The sequence below is a fragment of the Protopterus annectens genome, chromosome 9.part0 (assembly GCF_019279795.1).
Source record: "Protopterus annectens isolate FY-2018-M chromosome 9.part0, PAN1.0, whole genome shotgun sequence".
Classification (NCBI taxonomy): Eukaryota; Metazoa; Chordata; order Ceratodontiformes; family Protopteridae; genus Protopterus; species Protopterus annectens.
The window spans coordinates 641,213,749-641,229,464 of record NC_056743.1 but is presented as its reverse complement, the minus strand read 5'-3'; the positions used below and the strand labels follow the sequence as shown (position 1 = coordinate 641,229,464).

Sequence of the window (15,716 nt, the reverse complement as noted above, 5' to 3'; positions counted from 1 at the left end):
TACTCTTTTCCCCACTGTGTATTTAGTTGGGGGGAGTGGGGGGGTGTAGCCCCCCCCCCCCCACCTGGGTAGATGTTAAGTTTTATGATTTTGTTCATGTCTGCAAGGGTAGCCTAGCATTGGTTTGCCCTAGAAAAAATTTCACTGAAAAGTAAATTCGCTGAATAGGAGCTTTTATTAATAGGTATGCAATTGAGAGGTATTCACTGATGTGGGATTTAACAAAATGATATAGACCCCCCCACCAGATATATCCAGGCAGCAAAACTGTGCCCTCACCAACCCAGACACATGCTCTACAATGGCCATGGTTTGTGATAGGGCATAATTGTATATCTGATCTGTGGATTTCTGATGGGTTCCATCAGCCAGGGCCCTAGCACATATCTGGCATTGCCAATAAGATGGCCCTGGGGGAAGTCACCCCTTACAAACCTTTAGTAAAGTTCACATTTGTGCCATATGTGGGAGCCTTGGTAACTGCCTGGGTGGACTGCAGACACTTTGTGTATGATACTCTGTGCACTGCAGACCACTTAGCATTTAATGGAAATATACCTTTTCTGGTTCACATACCTTCTTTCCAGGTCACCAAATGTGGCCTGTATTTCAATATGGGTGCAATTTATGGCCTACAGTATCTCAGGGAAATGGGCTATATCACAGATGTCCCACATAGTGTTGGCTCTCTCTTCCATGGTACTTGAAAACCGCATATGCTTCTCCATATACTATAGCATGGTATTGAGAAACTGATGGAGTATTCTCAATGCAGATGCCTGAGGTACAGTCATTGTGTCCCCATTTGGTTACTGAAAGGTCCCTGGTTATCTAGTGTGTGTGAAGCCACACATACTTGGGTATCCACTGGAACAGGTAGTCCACAACACAAAAGGGCCTGTAGATAATGCTGACAAATATCTACTAGTTACTGTATGGTGCCCCAATCTACTCAGTACCATTACATAGTGTCGGTATTGTGGAGTCCCCTTGAAATGTTATGTGTAGTTAGATGACATAGCACCTATGGCTTGTAGACTAGTGGCAATTATAGCCTGTTGCAGATGCAAATTAGATAATACTATGGCAGCTCTTACTACTTTTCTTCAGTTCCTCTGCATGAATGCAAGCATTTTATCCATGGTCATTATCACAAGTGTAAGATCACCAGATCATGCCTTTTTACATTTCTGAATCACTCCGACATCACGTCTTATCTCATTTGCATGTACACAGCCTTTCACTTTAATATTGTTATTCATTAGCATCTAATTATACAGGTATTAGTGTACACCATGAGCATCTCTGCTGCTTGGATTCTACCTCTCATACTGAGTGTGTCCCTGAATCACACAAACCATGTATGTGGCCGGTAATTGTTTACAACTGCCATCTGCAATGTGACTAATGTTTCTGAATCCCAGGTTATAAATTTAGGAACAAGGTTTTGTCTGACAGTCAGACAAGAGACAGACCAGATAAAGCCATCAGGCAGAGTATTTGTAAAAAAAAGGCTTGCAGATTCAGAGAAACATGTCAGGAATGCATCTTCCAGAAAGTCAAGTCTCTTTTTATAGGACATGCAAGAGAAAGCATAATTTATTAATTTATAATCTTGAACCATATTCTGTGAAATAAATTGAGTCCTACAGCAACAAAAAGTAGAGAGAGCTGTACTTAAATTAGACTTTACACATTGTTATTACCTTACTCTGATAACTTATTTTTTGTTTTTTCATCCAAGTCATAACACTTACAAACAGGTATTCAACCAAAAATAATTATGATTTTAGCAGACTTTACACCAAGAGGTCACAAACAACTAAAAAGGGAGCATGTTTCCTAGAAGACTGTGTGTATTGTGAAATAACATAATGCTTTCTGCAAGTCAGCGAATTATAGGGCAAAATATGTGTGTACACAGAAAAGTAACTGATTACATACAATGCAAGAAAACATGAAATGTACTTTTACTTCTAAGCCTGCTTAGAAAACTGATAAATGTCCCTAAGAGTATTGATACTTCAGTTTTTCAGTACAATGTTAATTTTGAAAGTACTTAACATTTTTTAAATGTGCTTGCAGAGTAACTGTTTTAAAAAAGTTTCCTAATGTATTTTATTGCAATTACAATTGCTGTTGAAAATTGAAGGTATGACTATGTAACATCCTGAACCAACTAGACAGACAAAAAGAGCTATTACAAAAAGATATAAGCAACCAAGCCCTGTGGGGTTTCAAAATCTAGAGAATATCATAAGAGGCCTATAATTTGGAAGGTCTCAGGTGGGAAAAATAGTATACATAAAAAGAAGTGAGATTTTTGGCTCCAGAGGGTTGGCAATATGTAGTAAGACATGAGATCATATTAATGAAAATAGAAGGGCTCAGCTTTTGTAAGGATAGTGTTTCAATTGCAACACGTGAGAATGATCTTTAACTTATTTTATTGAGTATTTACTAGAGGTAGACAGGGATAAATTGTTTTAATCTGTACTGTGGCAGTGATCAAGTGATATGATATTAGTTTATTTAAAATCATCCAGTTTTTTTTAATTTTATTTAAAATTCCTTCTATTTTATATGTTTTTTTCCTCATTCATATTTTTTCTATAGAATATTGGGAAGTTCAATTAAAACTGTTTTACACCCAAATTCCTAAAGCAAGTGAACCAATGATGCTGAGGCAGATAATAAAAGTAAGAATTCTTAACACTGCCCTTGAAAGACAATTTTCCTACAGATGTAACTTGCACTGATCTCATTGGTTAGTTAAGTCTTAATGAGTCACTGATCTCATTGGTTAGTTAGGTTTGAATGAGATGCTAATTATTTATTCAAATAACAAGGCATTATATAGAGAATTATGATTGGGTATCTGATCATAACCAGCTTACTATGTGTGTAAGACATGGATGCCAACAAATTTACATCAAGAGCTTCCAAGTGTGGGTAAATAAAGACTGCTGCATTTGCATGCTGTGATATCTGGTTAGCTGTTGCAATGCAACCTACCTACTATTGCATACTGCTGTACAGCTACAGATGTATCTGAATCAGAAAAATAACACACTGTGCAAATCTACTGGAAAGAGGCTTGCCCAGTGCACTGTATGCTTCTGAATATGTCCATACTTAACATCATTATTTTATACTTATTTTTTAGAAACAAAACCAGGAAGCGTCACCAGCAGCTGAAGTATTAATCCTTTATTAGGAACAAACACCACACTTAAAAAACAAGCGCTTTCGCTCGGTGAAATACCGAGCTTTTTCAAGTTCTTGAAACTTGAAAAAGCTCGGTATTTCACCGAGCGAAAGCGCTTGTTTTTTAAGTGTGGTGTTTGTTCCTAATAAAGGATTAATACTTCAGCTGCTGGTGACGCTTCCTGGTTTTGTTTCTAAGTTCTGTACTTATTTTTTAATAATTTTCTTGGTGATTGAAACCTACTTTTACTGGCATTAGCTTCTTCGGTACTTTTCCGTTATCGGAGCAACACTTGTAAAGAGTGCTGCACTGACGACGTCATTGTGTGATGGTGTATACTGAGTGACTTCAGGCCTCTCAGTGATTTAACAGAAGATCAAACTAAATTTTAAGGTGAAAATCAGGAAACCTTTTAAAAGTATGTATTACAACATACTGTTAAAGAAAATGTGTACACATCATTACTGCTGTTAAGCAACTGTGATGGCAGTGTCAGTGAAAAAGTCCCAGCCCAAATTTAGGCAAAAAATACAGGTTGTAATGTAATTGCGTAAAATGCTTTCTATGCATGATGGAAATGGAACATCCGCTCACGTCAGGCTTTCTTCTGCCAAAAACATAAATAAATAAAAAATCTGAGGAACATTGAGAACTGCGGTCTCATGGGCTTCAGACACACTGTCCCATCTGCATGCTACTATTTTCAATCTTCTTGTCTCTCACGGAAGTGTGTCCCGGACAACTCTTTGCCTATCAGTCAAGACATGCTACAAATTAAAACAATCAAGTGCAGGCTCCAGTGAGACTCCTGTGACACTCATTCAGCAACACTTGAGGGCATCGTTGCGAGCCAGTTTGCACTGGGGTGTACTGTCTGCTACACCTTCAGAAGTGAAAATAACTCCACCTAAGCAACCGCTAGTGCTCTGTTTGTTGACAGTGTGTGCATTTACGCTTTAAAAACAGAAAGTACAGCGTATAAAGTGCAATTCTTTCAGGGAGGGGGATTACTAACACTCACAAAGGGAGAGCAAACCTTTTGTAGGTATTCTAATACAAAACATTCACTGTGAAATCATTGCGAGCACGTTTTAACACTCTAACAACTCTTTACAATTGTTGCCCTGATAACGGAAAAGTACCGCTTCTTCATATAATTAACGTCTTACTTATTACATTCTTGCAGCAACATTTAGGTATAAAAGGTGACATTGTTCTGCTATTTTTCATCATGCCATCCTGTTTCTCATCACATTATCTCATGTTATCTCTTTAACATCTTTGTCTATAGATCCTTATCTCTTATTTTTTGCATTCATCGTAACCACATATCTTGCTTCTGGCCACTAAGTTACAGAAAATCTATCAGTCAGTAACTTAGGTGGGATGCTTAGAGAAGATAATGCCATTACAATTTCAGTGCAATTTTGTTTGGCAAATGGGTAGACAGTAGCCCGCACTAGGTTCAGAAAGAGATAGTCTCAAGATCACATATAAGAGTGGCCAACATGCACCTCAGATTTCCTCCTAGTAAGGAAAGAGCACTGGGTTATAATGAGTGATACCAAAGTCATCCCCAGTGAAACACTCCACAGTATAAACCACCGGTGGTCACAGTCAGCTCCAAGCAGTGGTCTGAGAAGGCTATAATGTCTAAAGAGACCAGGCTGAATACTTGAAAGTTGACTGGAGAGAAAGCACAACAGTTCAAGGAATTACTTAGGGCTCTGGCACCTCAGGAAGAAACAGAAATAGGTGGAGATGAAAAGGAATAGCAGCACCTGAAAACAGCATGTGTGAGGAGTACAGAACAGATATGTGGCCAAGCCAGGCATGGAAATAAGGTACATAAGGAAAGCTGGTGGTAGAATGCAGAAGTCCAGGAAGTCATAAAAAAAGTGCAGGAAAAAGTGGGAGATAGAAATGATGGATCAGGCTAAGAAAGAATATGGCTAACAAAGAGGCTAAGAAAGGAGTTGCAATACCAAACAACAAGGCATCACAGGCACTTTACCAGCTTTTGGAAAGTGTCTCAGTAGATGGCACAAAGAAACTATATCAGGTTGCAAGGCAAAGACAGAAACATAAAGAAGATAGTCAGACACCCTTCATAGGTTCATAAGTAGGTACTAGGCTATTGGCCCTAGGGTCTTTATAAGCCTACTCAAAAAGGTACCCTGGCTTTCGCCACCCAAGAAATTTATTTTCCTGTGCCCCTGTTGAGCAGAGCCACAGAAGAGATCCCCGGGGTGAATTTCTTATTTCCCATCCAATCATCAAGATTTTTCTTGAAGAGTGCTAATGAGGAGCTCTGTTTGACATAGTTAGGTAGTCTGTTCCAGAGTGTGGGAAGTCTCTGGGACAGGAATCTATCCCTCCAGCATGTTCTGTTTATTGTGGTGACAAGATTTAGGTCCGTACAGCGTGTAGCCCGGACGGACTGGGATTTCTTTAAATGGAGCATGTCCAACAGCTCTGGGTTTGACAAAGCTTTGTATGTTAGGCAGAGATCACCTCTGAGTAGGCGATATGCGACGGAGTAAAGCTGGAGTTTTTTGAGACGGTCTGTGTAGGGCATCTGTTTGAGGCCAGTAATCATCTCTGTGAGGTATTTCTGTGGCCTTTCCAGTTGTTGTAGATGTCTTGTGAGGTACATTCCAAAAGGGGCGTTGTACTCTATAATGGGTCTAATGAGTGATGAGTAGAGGGGAACAACGACCTCTTTTTTTCTGGATGAGAAACCTTTTGTGATGAGGTGTGCCACGTAGAAGGATTTCCTGACCACTGTAGTGATGTGATTATCAAAGGAGAGACTACTGTCAACCTGTGTCCCAAGGTCTCTTATCACACTTTTGGTGTTAAGTAGACTACCACCTATGTGGTAGTTCATGGGTACAGAGTTTTTACCAAAGGGGATGACAATGCACTTTTTGGCAATGAGCTTCAGGCCATGGCTTTGACACCAGGCATCTGTCTCAGTGAGGCCCTTTTGTAGGATGTCCACATCGTTAGGAGTTTCGATTATGGCTCCTAGTTTGCAGTCATCTGCAGACTTCATTAGCCAAAGACCTTTTGTGTTAGCCTGTACTTCAGAGAAGTAGATACCAAACAGGAGAGGACCCAGGACTGACCCCTGTGGTACTCCACTTGTCACTGGTCTGAAGTCGGATTTGGAGTCTGCTACTTTCACAGTGTGGGCTCTGTCCATGAGCCAGTTGGCAACACATCTTGTTGCATAGGGATTTATACCTAGTTTAGTGAGTTTATCTATAATTCCAGAGTGGGGGATGGTGTTGAAAGCCTTGGCGAGATCTAGATAGGCTGTGTGAACCACCTTACCCTCATCTATGGCTTTGGTGACTGTTTCAAAGAAGTCTGTCAGGTTTAGGAGACATGATCTGCCTTTTACAAACCCGAAATGGGTGGGGTCCAGAGTTTGGAGATTACCAATGTCTTTCTTTATGAATTCCATGGCCTTGCAGACCAGGCTCGTCAGGCTAATGGGGTGGTAGTTCTCGGGGGTCCATCATGGCTCCCCCTTTGTGGAGTGGGATAACCGCACCATTCAGTGGGCACAAAGCCTGAGGTGAGGCTATGATTGAACACGGTACTTAGGTGGGGCGCAAGTTTGTTCTGTAGTTCGTGTAGAACGCAGCCTGGGATATTGTCAGGTCCCATGGATGCTGCGTTCTTGGCTTTGGAGAGTATGTTTTTTACCTGTGCAACTGTGATCACAGGTACTTTGCATTCTTCCAGTATAGAGATGGGCCTTTTAGGGGGAGTGAGGGGGGTAAAGTTAGCAATGAACCTATCTGCCAGGATGTTGGCAATATCAGTTGGTTCTGTATATTTAGTGTCATTGTGCTGTAACTCAGAGCAGATCTGAGTGTTGCCATTGAGAGTCTTGACATAGCTATAGAATGCTTTGTGGTTGTCTTCAGAGTCAGTGGCAGTTTTGTTTTCGTAACTAGCTTTGGAAGATTTTATGAGGGATCTCAGCTTCTTACTGAGGCTGACCAGGGAGTTCCTCCAGTCATGGAAGATTACTCTTTTTTGCAACAGTTTCTTTCTTCTGTTGTAGAGTTTGTTTATGGCAGAGGACCACCAGATTGGCTTCGCTTTTTTGGAGGATAGCATATTGGTTCTGTTAGGGATAGCACGATCCATGCACTCATGTAAGTGCTTATAAAGTGCATTTGTGTAGGAGTCAGCAGTCTAACCTCTATTGTCCGTCTGCATGGGCGTCATAAAGTTTGCCACTTCTGTCTTAAGAAGTGTGAAGTTGGCTTTGGAGAAGTTTTTTACAGTAGTTTCTCTAATGGGGGGTGGGGGCGGGATGTGGATGTCTAGGATGCTTAGCTTGTGGTCGGATCTGACCAACGAGGAATTGACCTCTGGTGTGGAACACCGGTCACCCATGTTGGTAATGACCAGGTCTAGGATATTGCTGCCCCTGGTGGGGGGTGTGAATAAGTTGATCCAAGGCGTTGGAATTTATGAATTCCAGAAAATGTTGAGCAAAAGAGTTGGTACATGAGCAGTTTTCCCAGTTAATGATGGGGTAGTTGAAATCGCCCATTATTAAGGTGTTGGGTTGTACCCTAATATTTACCAGTGTGTCAAGAAATGAGGAATGGGAATCCTGGGTCATGGTGGGGGGTCTGTAGCAAGTTACAATTTGAATTGCGGTCTTGCCCAGAGTTAGTTGCACTTGGATAATCTTGGATGCATTATGCTGTGCAACTAGCCTGGAGGTGTGGATATCCTTAATGAATATGGACACACCTCCGCCTTTAGTGCTTCGGTCCAGGTTAGGTGGCTGAAAGGTGTGGTATGAATTATAGGCTGGTAATGCAGTAGTGCTCTCTGGAGCTTTGAACCAGGTCTCTGTCACTGCACAGATGTCGATGTTCTCCATTTTAAGGAGTGCCTCGAGTGAGTGCATTTTGAGGTTTAGAGATTCCAGCAACAACCTGCTCACCAATCCACAGGATATCAAAGGCAGATGGAAGGTGTGCTTCTAGCAGCTTCTGAATGAAGAAAACCCCACAGAAGTTGTACTGCCTCAGACACAGACTATGATGAGAGAAAAGGAGGAGCCCACCCTAGAAGTAAGAACAGCACTAAGGAAAATGAAGTCAGGGAAAGTAGCAGGCTCAGATGAGGTCACAGCAGATATGATAACAATGTTGTGTGAAATAGGGGAGAAATGGCTGCTGAGGGTCCTCATAGCAGTATGGAGAGAAAGGCATATCCCAGATGACTGAAGAATAAGCATACTTGTGCCAGTGTTCAAGAACAAAGGGGACAGTCACAACTGTGGGCAGTACAGTGGTATCAAACTTCTGGTACATTGCATGAAAGTTCTCGAGAGGGCGATTGTTAAACAAATATGCAGAGTAGTAGAAAGTAAGATGGGAGATGAACAGTTTGGATTCAGATCAGGATGCAGCACAACTGACCCATTGTTTGCATTGAGGCAGATACTTAACAAGCTAGAAATGAGGAAAGAGTCCAACTGAGTATTCCTAGACTTGGAGAAAGTACATGACAAGGTCCCAAGAAAGCTGATTTGGTCAGTCCTGCAGTGGTTCAAAGTCTCAAAAACATTGGCAGAATTAGTGCAAGCTATGTACAAGGACCCAATAACTCAAGTATGAACAGTGTTCAGACTCTTAGAGAGGCTCTCCATGGGAGTGGGTGTGCATCAAGGTTCAGCTGCAAGTCCACTGCTGTTCATACTGGTGATAGACTACATTAGCAAACAGTTTGGAGGGGACAGTTCTTCAAAACTGCTATATGTAGATGATGTGGCATTTCAGGCAGACTTAAGCAGAACTTCAGCAAAAGACAGGGGAATGGAATGCAAAACTGAAGGCACATGGGATGAAATGGAGAAAATCAGAAGAAGCTGAGAACTGAGATAGAAGGGACAATTGTGGAACAGGATAACAGCTTCAAGAATCTGGGAAGGATAGTTGAGGATAAGGGAAGTCTGAATGAGGAGGCCAAAGCTAGCTGGCACAGAGTGTCAGGTGTAGTGTATGATAGAAGAATGCCAATGAAGCTGAAAAGTAAGGTGTACAAAACAGTGGTGTGACTCATACTAATGTATGGAACTGAAACCGGGGCAGTAAAGGCAGAACAGTAGAGGGAGCTAGAGGTGATGGAGATGAGGTACATGAGATGGGTGGTATGATGTACACTATGGGACAGAAGAAGAAATGAGGACACAAGAGTAGAATCTAAAGTAGCTCCAATTGCAGAAAAGATCAAAGAGAACAGCTTAGTGTTCTGGCACATGTGCAGAAAAGCAGAAGACAGTCTTGTGAAGAAGATTTGGAACAGACAGGAAGAAGGCAAGAGGAAACAAAAATATCCAGCAAAGAGGTGGATGGATTGTGTAAGAGAAGGCCTGTGAAAGTCAAGCATGAGTGTCAAAGAAGGTAGGACAGTGGAATTAAATAGAGAGAGAGATGGTGACAGCTGACATGATACCCTGACCCCCATGTAGAAAATAGCAAAAAGTAGGGTTGATGATGATGACAGTGAATTCCAGTACTTCACCAGTGATCTCTAGTAACACTATGGCAAAACAGATTCATATTTACCAAACGCTAATTAACAACCTATTTGCATGTCCTGAATGGAACATTTAACACGGCTGGAACAAGTGTGTTGTGTTTCCCCTAGTGTAGGCACCTACAAATGCACACATACACATTCACACAGACACCATGACAATCATACACAAACACACACACACACACACACACACACACACACACACACACACGTAACTCCATAAAGTCCAACTAATGCCATATGCACACACAAGTGAGCACATGCACACACATGTACATGTGCAAACAGTGTTACAATATCTATCTGCTGTTTGTAGAGAAGTGGGTATAAAAAAACAAAATACATTCCCATCGCTTTGCTTCAAAATTGTACAGTACAGCGTATTTTTGAATTGCTGTACTATGCTATTTCAATCACTGTGTACAGCCCTGGGACTTACCACATCACTAATTTACATGAGCTGTGCTCCCAGCCTGCCACATTTCAATGTGGCGATATCCATCAAGATTGCTGTAGCACTACTTGCTGGAGCTCTCATACCATTGTAGAGTTTTAGCAGACTTGTTCATAATGCAGTGAGAAGTGGTGCTAGCAACAAGGCTATGTAATGTGTTATGTATTTCTGAGTATTCCTACCCTCAGTAATTTGTTAATGTAAAGAAACTTTTGACTGGAACAGCTTCAGTTTTTTGGCATTCATAAAATTTTAAACCACTAAGCTTATAGCGATATTATGACTACAGTATCTGGTCACTGGCGTAGACTGACAAGCCACTGTGCTTATAAAATGCAGCTAACCATAATAAACTGTTGATGTACAAAATTCTTTTTTAAAAGTTTGAGTGCAGCCAGTGTAAAAAATGGTTGTTCGTATTTTGAGTTATTGTTTTTGTTCACATTTTCTAACAAAAATAGACTACCCACAAAATGATACTACAACGAAACACAGTCACTCTCCTGCATTTGTCACTTTTCATCTCTTTAGCAAGTACTGTGAATTTCCCATGTCTGAAGCAGGGAATTGCTACAAATGCATTACCCATTGCATTAATTTTCCTGCACATACTACTCAGAATACAACAAATCTTACAGATTTAAAGCATAGCTGAGTATGGTATGTCATTAACTGAACTTTAGTTAGAAAAAAAAATCTATAAATAATTCACAACATCCATGAATTTTGGTTAATGTCCATTTTCATATAGAGACGTACATAAAAATTTGAGACTAATAGGGAAGAAAGAAAACAGAAGACCACAGCATAACTCTCAACTTATTAAATCAAGCATTCTGGACAAAGCCAGTGGGGGGACAAAGGTCTAAAATCAAGGACAATTTTTAAATATTACTCTAATTTGCTTAGAAAGTTAATACAGCAACAGGTTTTACATCACTGTACAATTTTCGAACAATAAGAAGTATGAAACTAATATTGACAAGCATTATTGACTGACTGTAATCCTCAGAATTTACCAGAAAATCAAAAATTGAGGGACAGGACAAATTGTAGGACAAAGCTGGGAACATTCTGCAAAAATAGGGACAGTTGAGAGGTACAGATACCATGATAGTGAGATACAAGAACATATTTTGCACTGGGAGTGTTGCAGTTTCAGGGAGTCCACTAAAGCCACATCACATCTGATCTACTCACTTGTAAATAACAAGAAAAACAGACAAGGTGTACCAGCAAAACCCTTTTAGTTTCATATAGTACTTTACCAAGCATTTTCTCAAATGTGGTATTTAAATCATCTGAGCTTTGAAGGATGAAAAGGTGAGTCTCGTCTTGCTTTTTTGACACAATGCTATTCAGATTTTCAGTATCCACATCGCCAACACCAAATGCATATACATCTTCAGGAAAAAAGGAGAGAGAAGAGATAGGATGGTTATGCCATGTTAATAACTGCTTTAAGCACTAAAATATCCTTTTAGTTAAATATTTATTTCAGCTTTTACTTGATGATAGAACAGTTGCTTATTTCTATTAGGTACCTGACCCTCATTTCTCTTACATTCATCACAGCTTGTGTCTTTCACTTAGGTCCTCTTCCTTTGCCACCCGTGCTGCTAACCCACAGGGAGCATGGCTTGCCAATAAATAATACAGAGCATATACATATGAAAATAATTAAGCTATTAGAAGAAAACTAAGTAAAAAATAGTCCTTTGCAGTCTTTTCCTTCTTGATTAGCTAAACTATTTTACTCACTTCTGCAAAATTCTATAAAGTCCTTATAAGACCAAATAGAGGTACTTCCCATCTGAATAGAGCACAATTCAGTTACAGGTCTCCATTTATACAATGAGATTTGTGCAAAATCCTGTATTATTTTGAAATTGCCCAGACTGATTGGCTCCCACATTAGTGTGAAGTGTGACTTATAACCCGAAAGGCCCTTTTGATAGTCAAGCACTATTTGGTTCTATTTTAGTTTGACTTTCTTCCCCCATACCTGATTATAGTAATGTAAATACTGACCAATACAGTACTCTCCTCTCATGCTACTAGCCTTACCTGCCTTAGTCCTTTCCCTCTGGATGCATAGCTTGGAATAGGCTTTCCCCGCTAGTTGCTACTATTAGGGTAAATATATTATTTAATTATATGCTGAAACTGCTCCAAATATCTGTGGCACTGAATTTACAATTTCTGCAGTAAAATGCATACATGACTAGTCATCACTTTGTAAAGTATCTCTTATTCTCCCTTGTAAACTGCAACATTGCTGTCTGTTCTAATGCGTTAATTCCCTTATTGTTGAATTTTGCTCCTTAGCTGACTGTTTTGCAACATGTATGTGCTAAAATGTAAAAAGGGAGTCATGTTTTTGACATTGTTTACTCTTCAGGACTCAAATGCACTGTTTACAGTAACGTTCAATTTTTAACTGAAAGCATATTTTGTTAAACAGCTCTTGATGTTATGAGATATTCTTCTAGGTTACTGAAATAGGTCTCATGTTTTGCATTAGTTGGAGAGCATTGATGTTCCTGTTTAGTCTGCTCTCTTCTCTAGAACTTTAGAACTTTATCTCTTCTTTTTCTTTTTACTTTTACATCCCCTCCTGCTTTCTAATACATTCTCCCATTTTTTTGCCACAATAACACTCATATTTATAGAGTCTGTCATTGTAGTAGCACACTAATTCTTCAACTAAATATGTTTTTTCCAAATAGCTGGCCTATTTACCTGCGAGCAGCATGCTCCTTTAGTTTCACTTTCTTTAATTTCCTGGTCTTTTTATCTCTTCACTAGACCATTAGGGTTGGAAACAGTGTTTAGGAGAAGGGATTCATTGATAGGTCAGCATAATAAATTTTTAAAATTTTTGCTATTCTTCTAATAGGTGCCATCCATAATACTACAGAGTAACAGGAATTCAAGTGCAGGGAAGAAACTGCTTTAAAGTCTAATGAGCCACAATCAGTAAAGGTAAAAGTTACACACCAGCATTTAGAGGCGCCTGCAATTTACCCCTCTCTTCAACTTTACTGCTATATATACTGTAGGTAATTGTAGCAGCTGTTTTTGTTTCCTCTCTCACATAGCTTGAGTATTAAGAGCATTGCCCCAGCCAAGATTGTATGTACAGTGACATAAATTGCTTACCTGTGTTTTTACTGATGTAATCTCCTTCTATGTGGGCTGCTTTCATGTTTAAGCATTCTTGAGCACCCAGTGGTATAGCAGTGCAACTGTACTGCTCCCCATTCTACGGGGTTTGCTTTATCATTAGTTTACGGTGGTGTACCTTCACTTTCAGTTTCTGTCTTTTAACAGCCACAGCAAAACTCTGCCTCAGGCTATGTGTTTACCTTTGTTGGGCTGAGTGTGCAGAACCACTGGTGATGAGAAGGCCTAGACTGACTGTCTCCCACATTAGTGGGTGGTGTTGTCCACTCCACTCCTTCCCATCCACAATTCCCCAGCCACCCCACAGAGCCTCACATTTAATCCCACTGATCTCCTCCCACTTTTTAATGACATCACAAATCTGCTTAAAGAAACAGCTGTATATCAGAACCATTTCCACACATTCATCCACCCCATACCATCCATCACACTAGCATTACCTGCTTAAAACTATATTGCTCACTATCCAACCTCATATAGCACTCATCTAAAGCCCCCCCCCCCCCAAGAACTTCAACTGCGCAACACAGGAGAACTAACCATCTCCCATTACTGCTAGGGGTTTGAATATCATTTCCAGCCACCTCTCAGACATTTGTTCATCTCAATTACGCCACCACTTTCAAAAGTTTAAACAAGGAGTAAACATTAAAAGAACAAGAAAATACTGACTTATGCTCAACTGCTATTAGGTATGCCAGTAGGACCAGTTTTCTCACACAGCTTTAATGCTAAGCAGTACATTAAATGCACTGTAATAGGTTATCCTGTCTTCAGTTGAGCAGCTGTCCCCTACAACTTTCTCCCTTGTCACCCTCAGGACATATACTGTACTTAAGTCTATTTCCCCCTAAAACTAAGCAGCTCTGTAGAAACATAGCAAGCAGAAACCCTGCAATCAGTCTGATAAAACAACACAAGGAATAAAAAAAACATTTACCATTAGATTTTTGATTGCCTTCTACATCTTTCTCTAAACAAAGCAAAAATACAACTTTCAAATACTTTCACCCATCAGTCACTCACATCTTACTGGTATCTCACAAAAACCTCCAACAAATCTTACACACAATACACCACACAACAATGACATACCTACACCTAATCTCTCTACTACTCCTTGCCACACTTACATACATGACTATCAAACTTGCATCTCCAAAGAGCAAATCACCCACCAACCCATACCCCCATACACCACTCACAACAGCATCCTCCTTTTTCATTTCATCACAGTTACACACATCAAATTCCTACAGCCTGTTTAGTTACCAATATGTAAAACTAACCAGAAAACAATACACCATTTCCTTATAAACACATCCAAATCTAAATGGTATTTCCATCTTTATCACTTAGTCACTCATCTGAAACTCACTGCAGACATCCATCCAAACCCAAGCCCTACTACTTTCAAAAACTGCATCAATATCTTCCCCAAGCTCAACCCATCTAGCTACAAGGAAATCTGACATAATACTACTTCATATTAATCTCAGAAGTATTTGCAATAAACTCCAAGAATTCAAGCATTCTACAACTCTAATATAGCTGTAGTCACAGAAACCTGGCTAAAATGCCACGTAAAAGACAATGAAATATAGCCACCAGGTTATAACATTTTCAGATTTGACAGAACAAACAAAAACATTGAGGCGTTGGAATTATATACAAAAATTCCCTAAAATGTAGCCTCTACTCACACCCTTTACTCACATTATACAATGGAGAATGCATCACTGCACATCTAAAACTTAACAACAGAAAAGCCATCTGCATCACTGGGCTTTATATCCCACCAGGACAAAATAATAACACAGCAGAACTACTTCTGCACTGACTATATAACAATACTCTCAATGAAACCGTTATAATGGGTGATCTTAACATAATCTGGCACCCTAAAGAAACAAACACCTCATCAATGAATCTATTTAGTTTCTCACAAATAATAAAAGATACAACCAGGATACATAAATGCACAAACAAGAAATATGTCTTAGACTGGATTCTTGCAAACAAACAAAATAACATAAATTCCTGTGGATGCCTTCCTGACAGTATCAGTGACCATCTACCAACTTATGCTGTCAAAAATATCCCAACATATGAAAATAGGTAGCCTATGAACAGGTGCAAAATATAAAATACTTTAATTCATGCAACTTCATCTCCAGAATCAAGTACTACAGCTGGAATATCCTAAAGACCCTGCCACTACATGATGTTGTAACCCATTTCAATAATACTTTCCTAAGCATCCTCAAAAGCCACACCCCACTC

The 15,716-nt window shown here is 39.8% G+C and overlaps 1 protein-coding gene across 1 annotated transcript in view; it reads right to left on the bottom strand.

Annotated features, from left to right (window-relative positions):
- Nucleotides 1-15,716, bottom strand: part of LOC122811397 (complement C2-like) — a 925,867-nt gene that overhangs the window by 484,039 nt on the left and 426,112 nt on the right. The window contains exon 10 of the mRNA XM_044083220.1: nt 11,516-11,650. Coding sequence (XP_043939155.1) covers nt 11,516-11,650 — 135 coding nt within the window. The remainder of the gene's footprint in view (nt 1-11,515; nt 11,651-15,716) is intronic.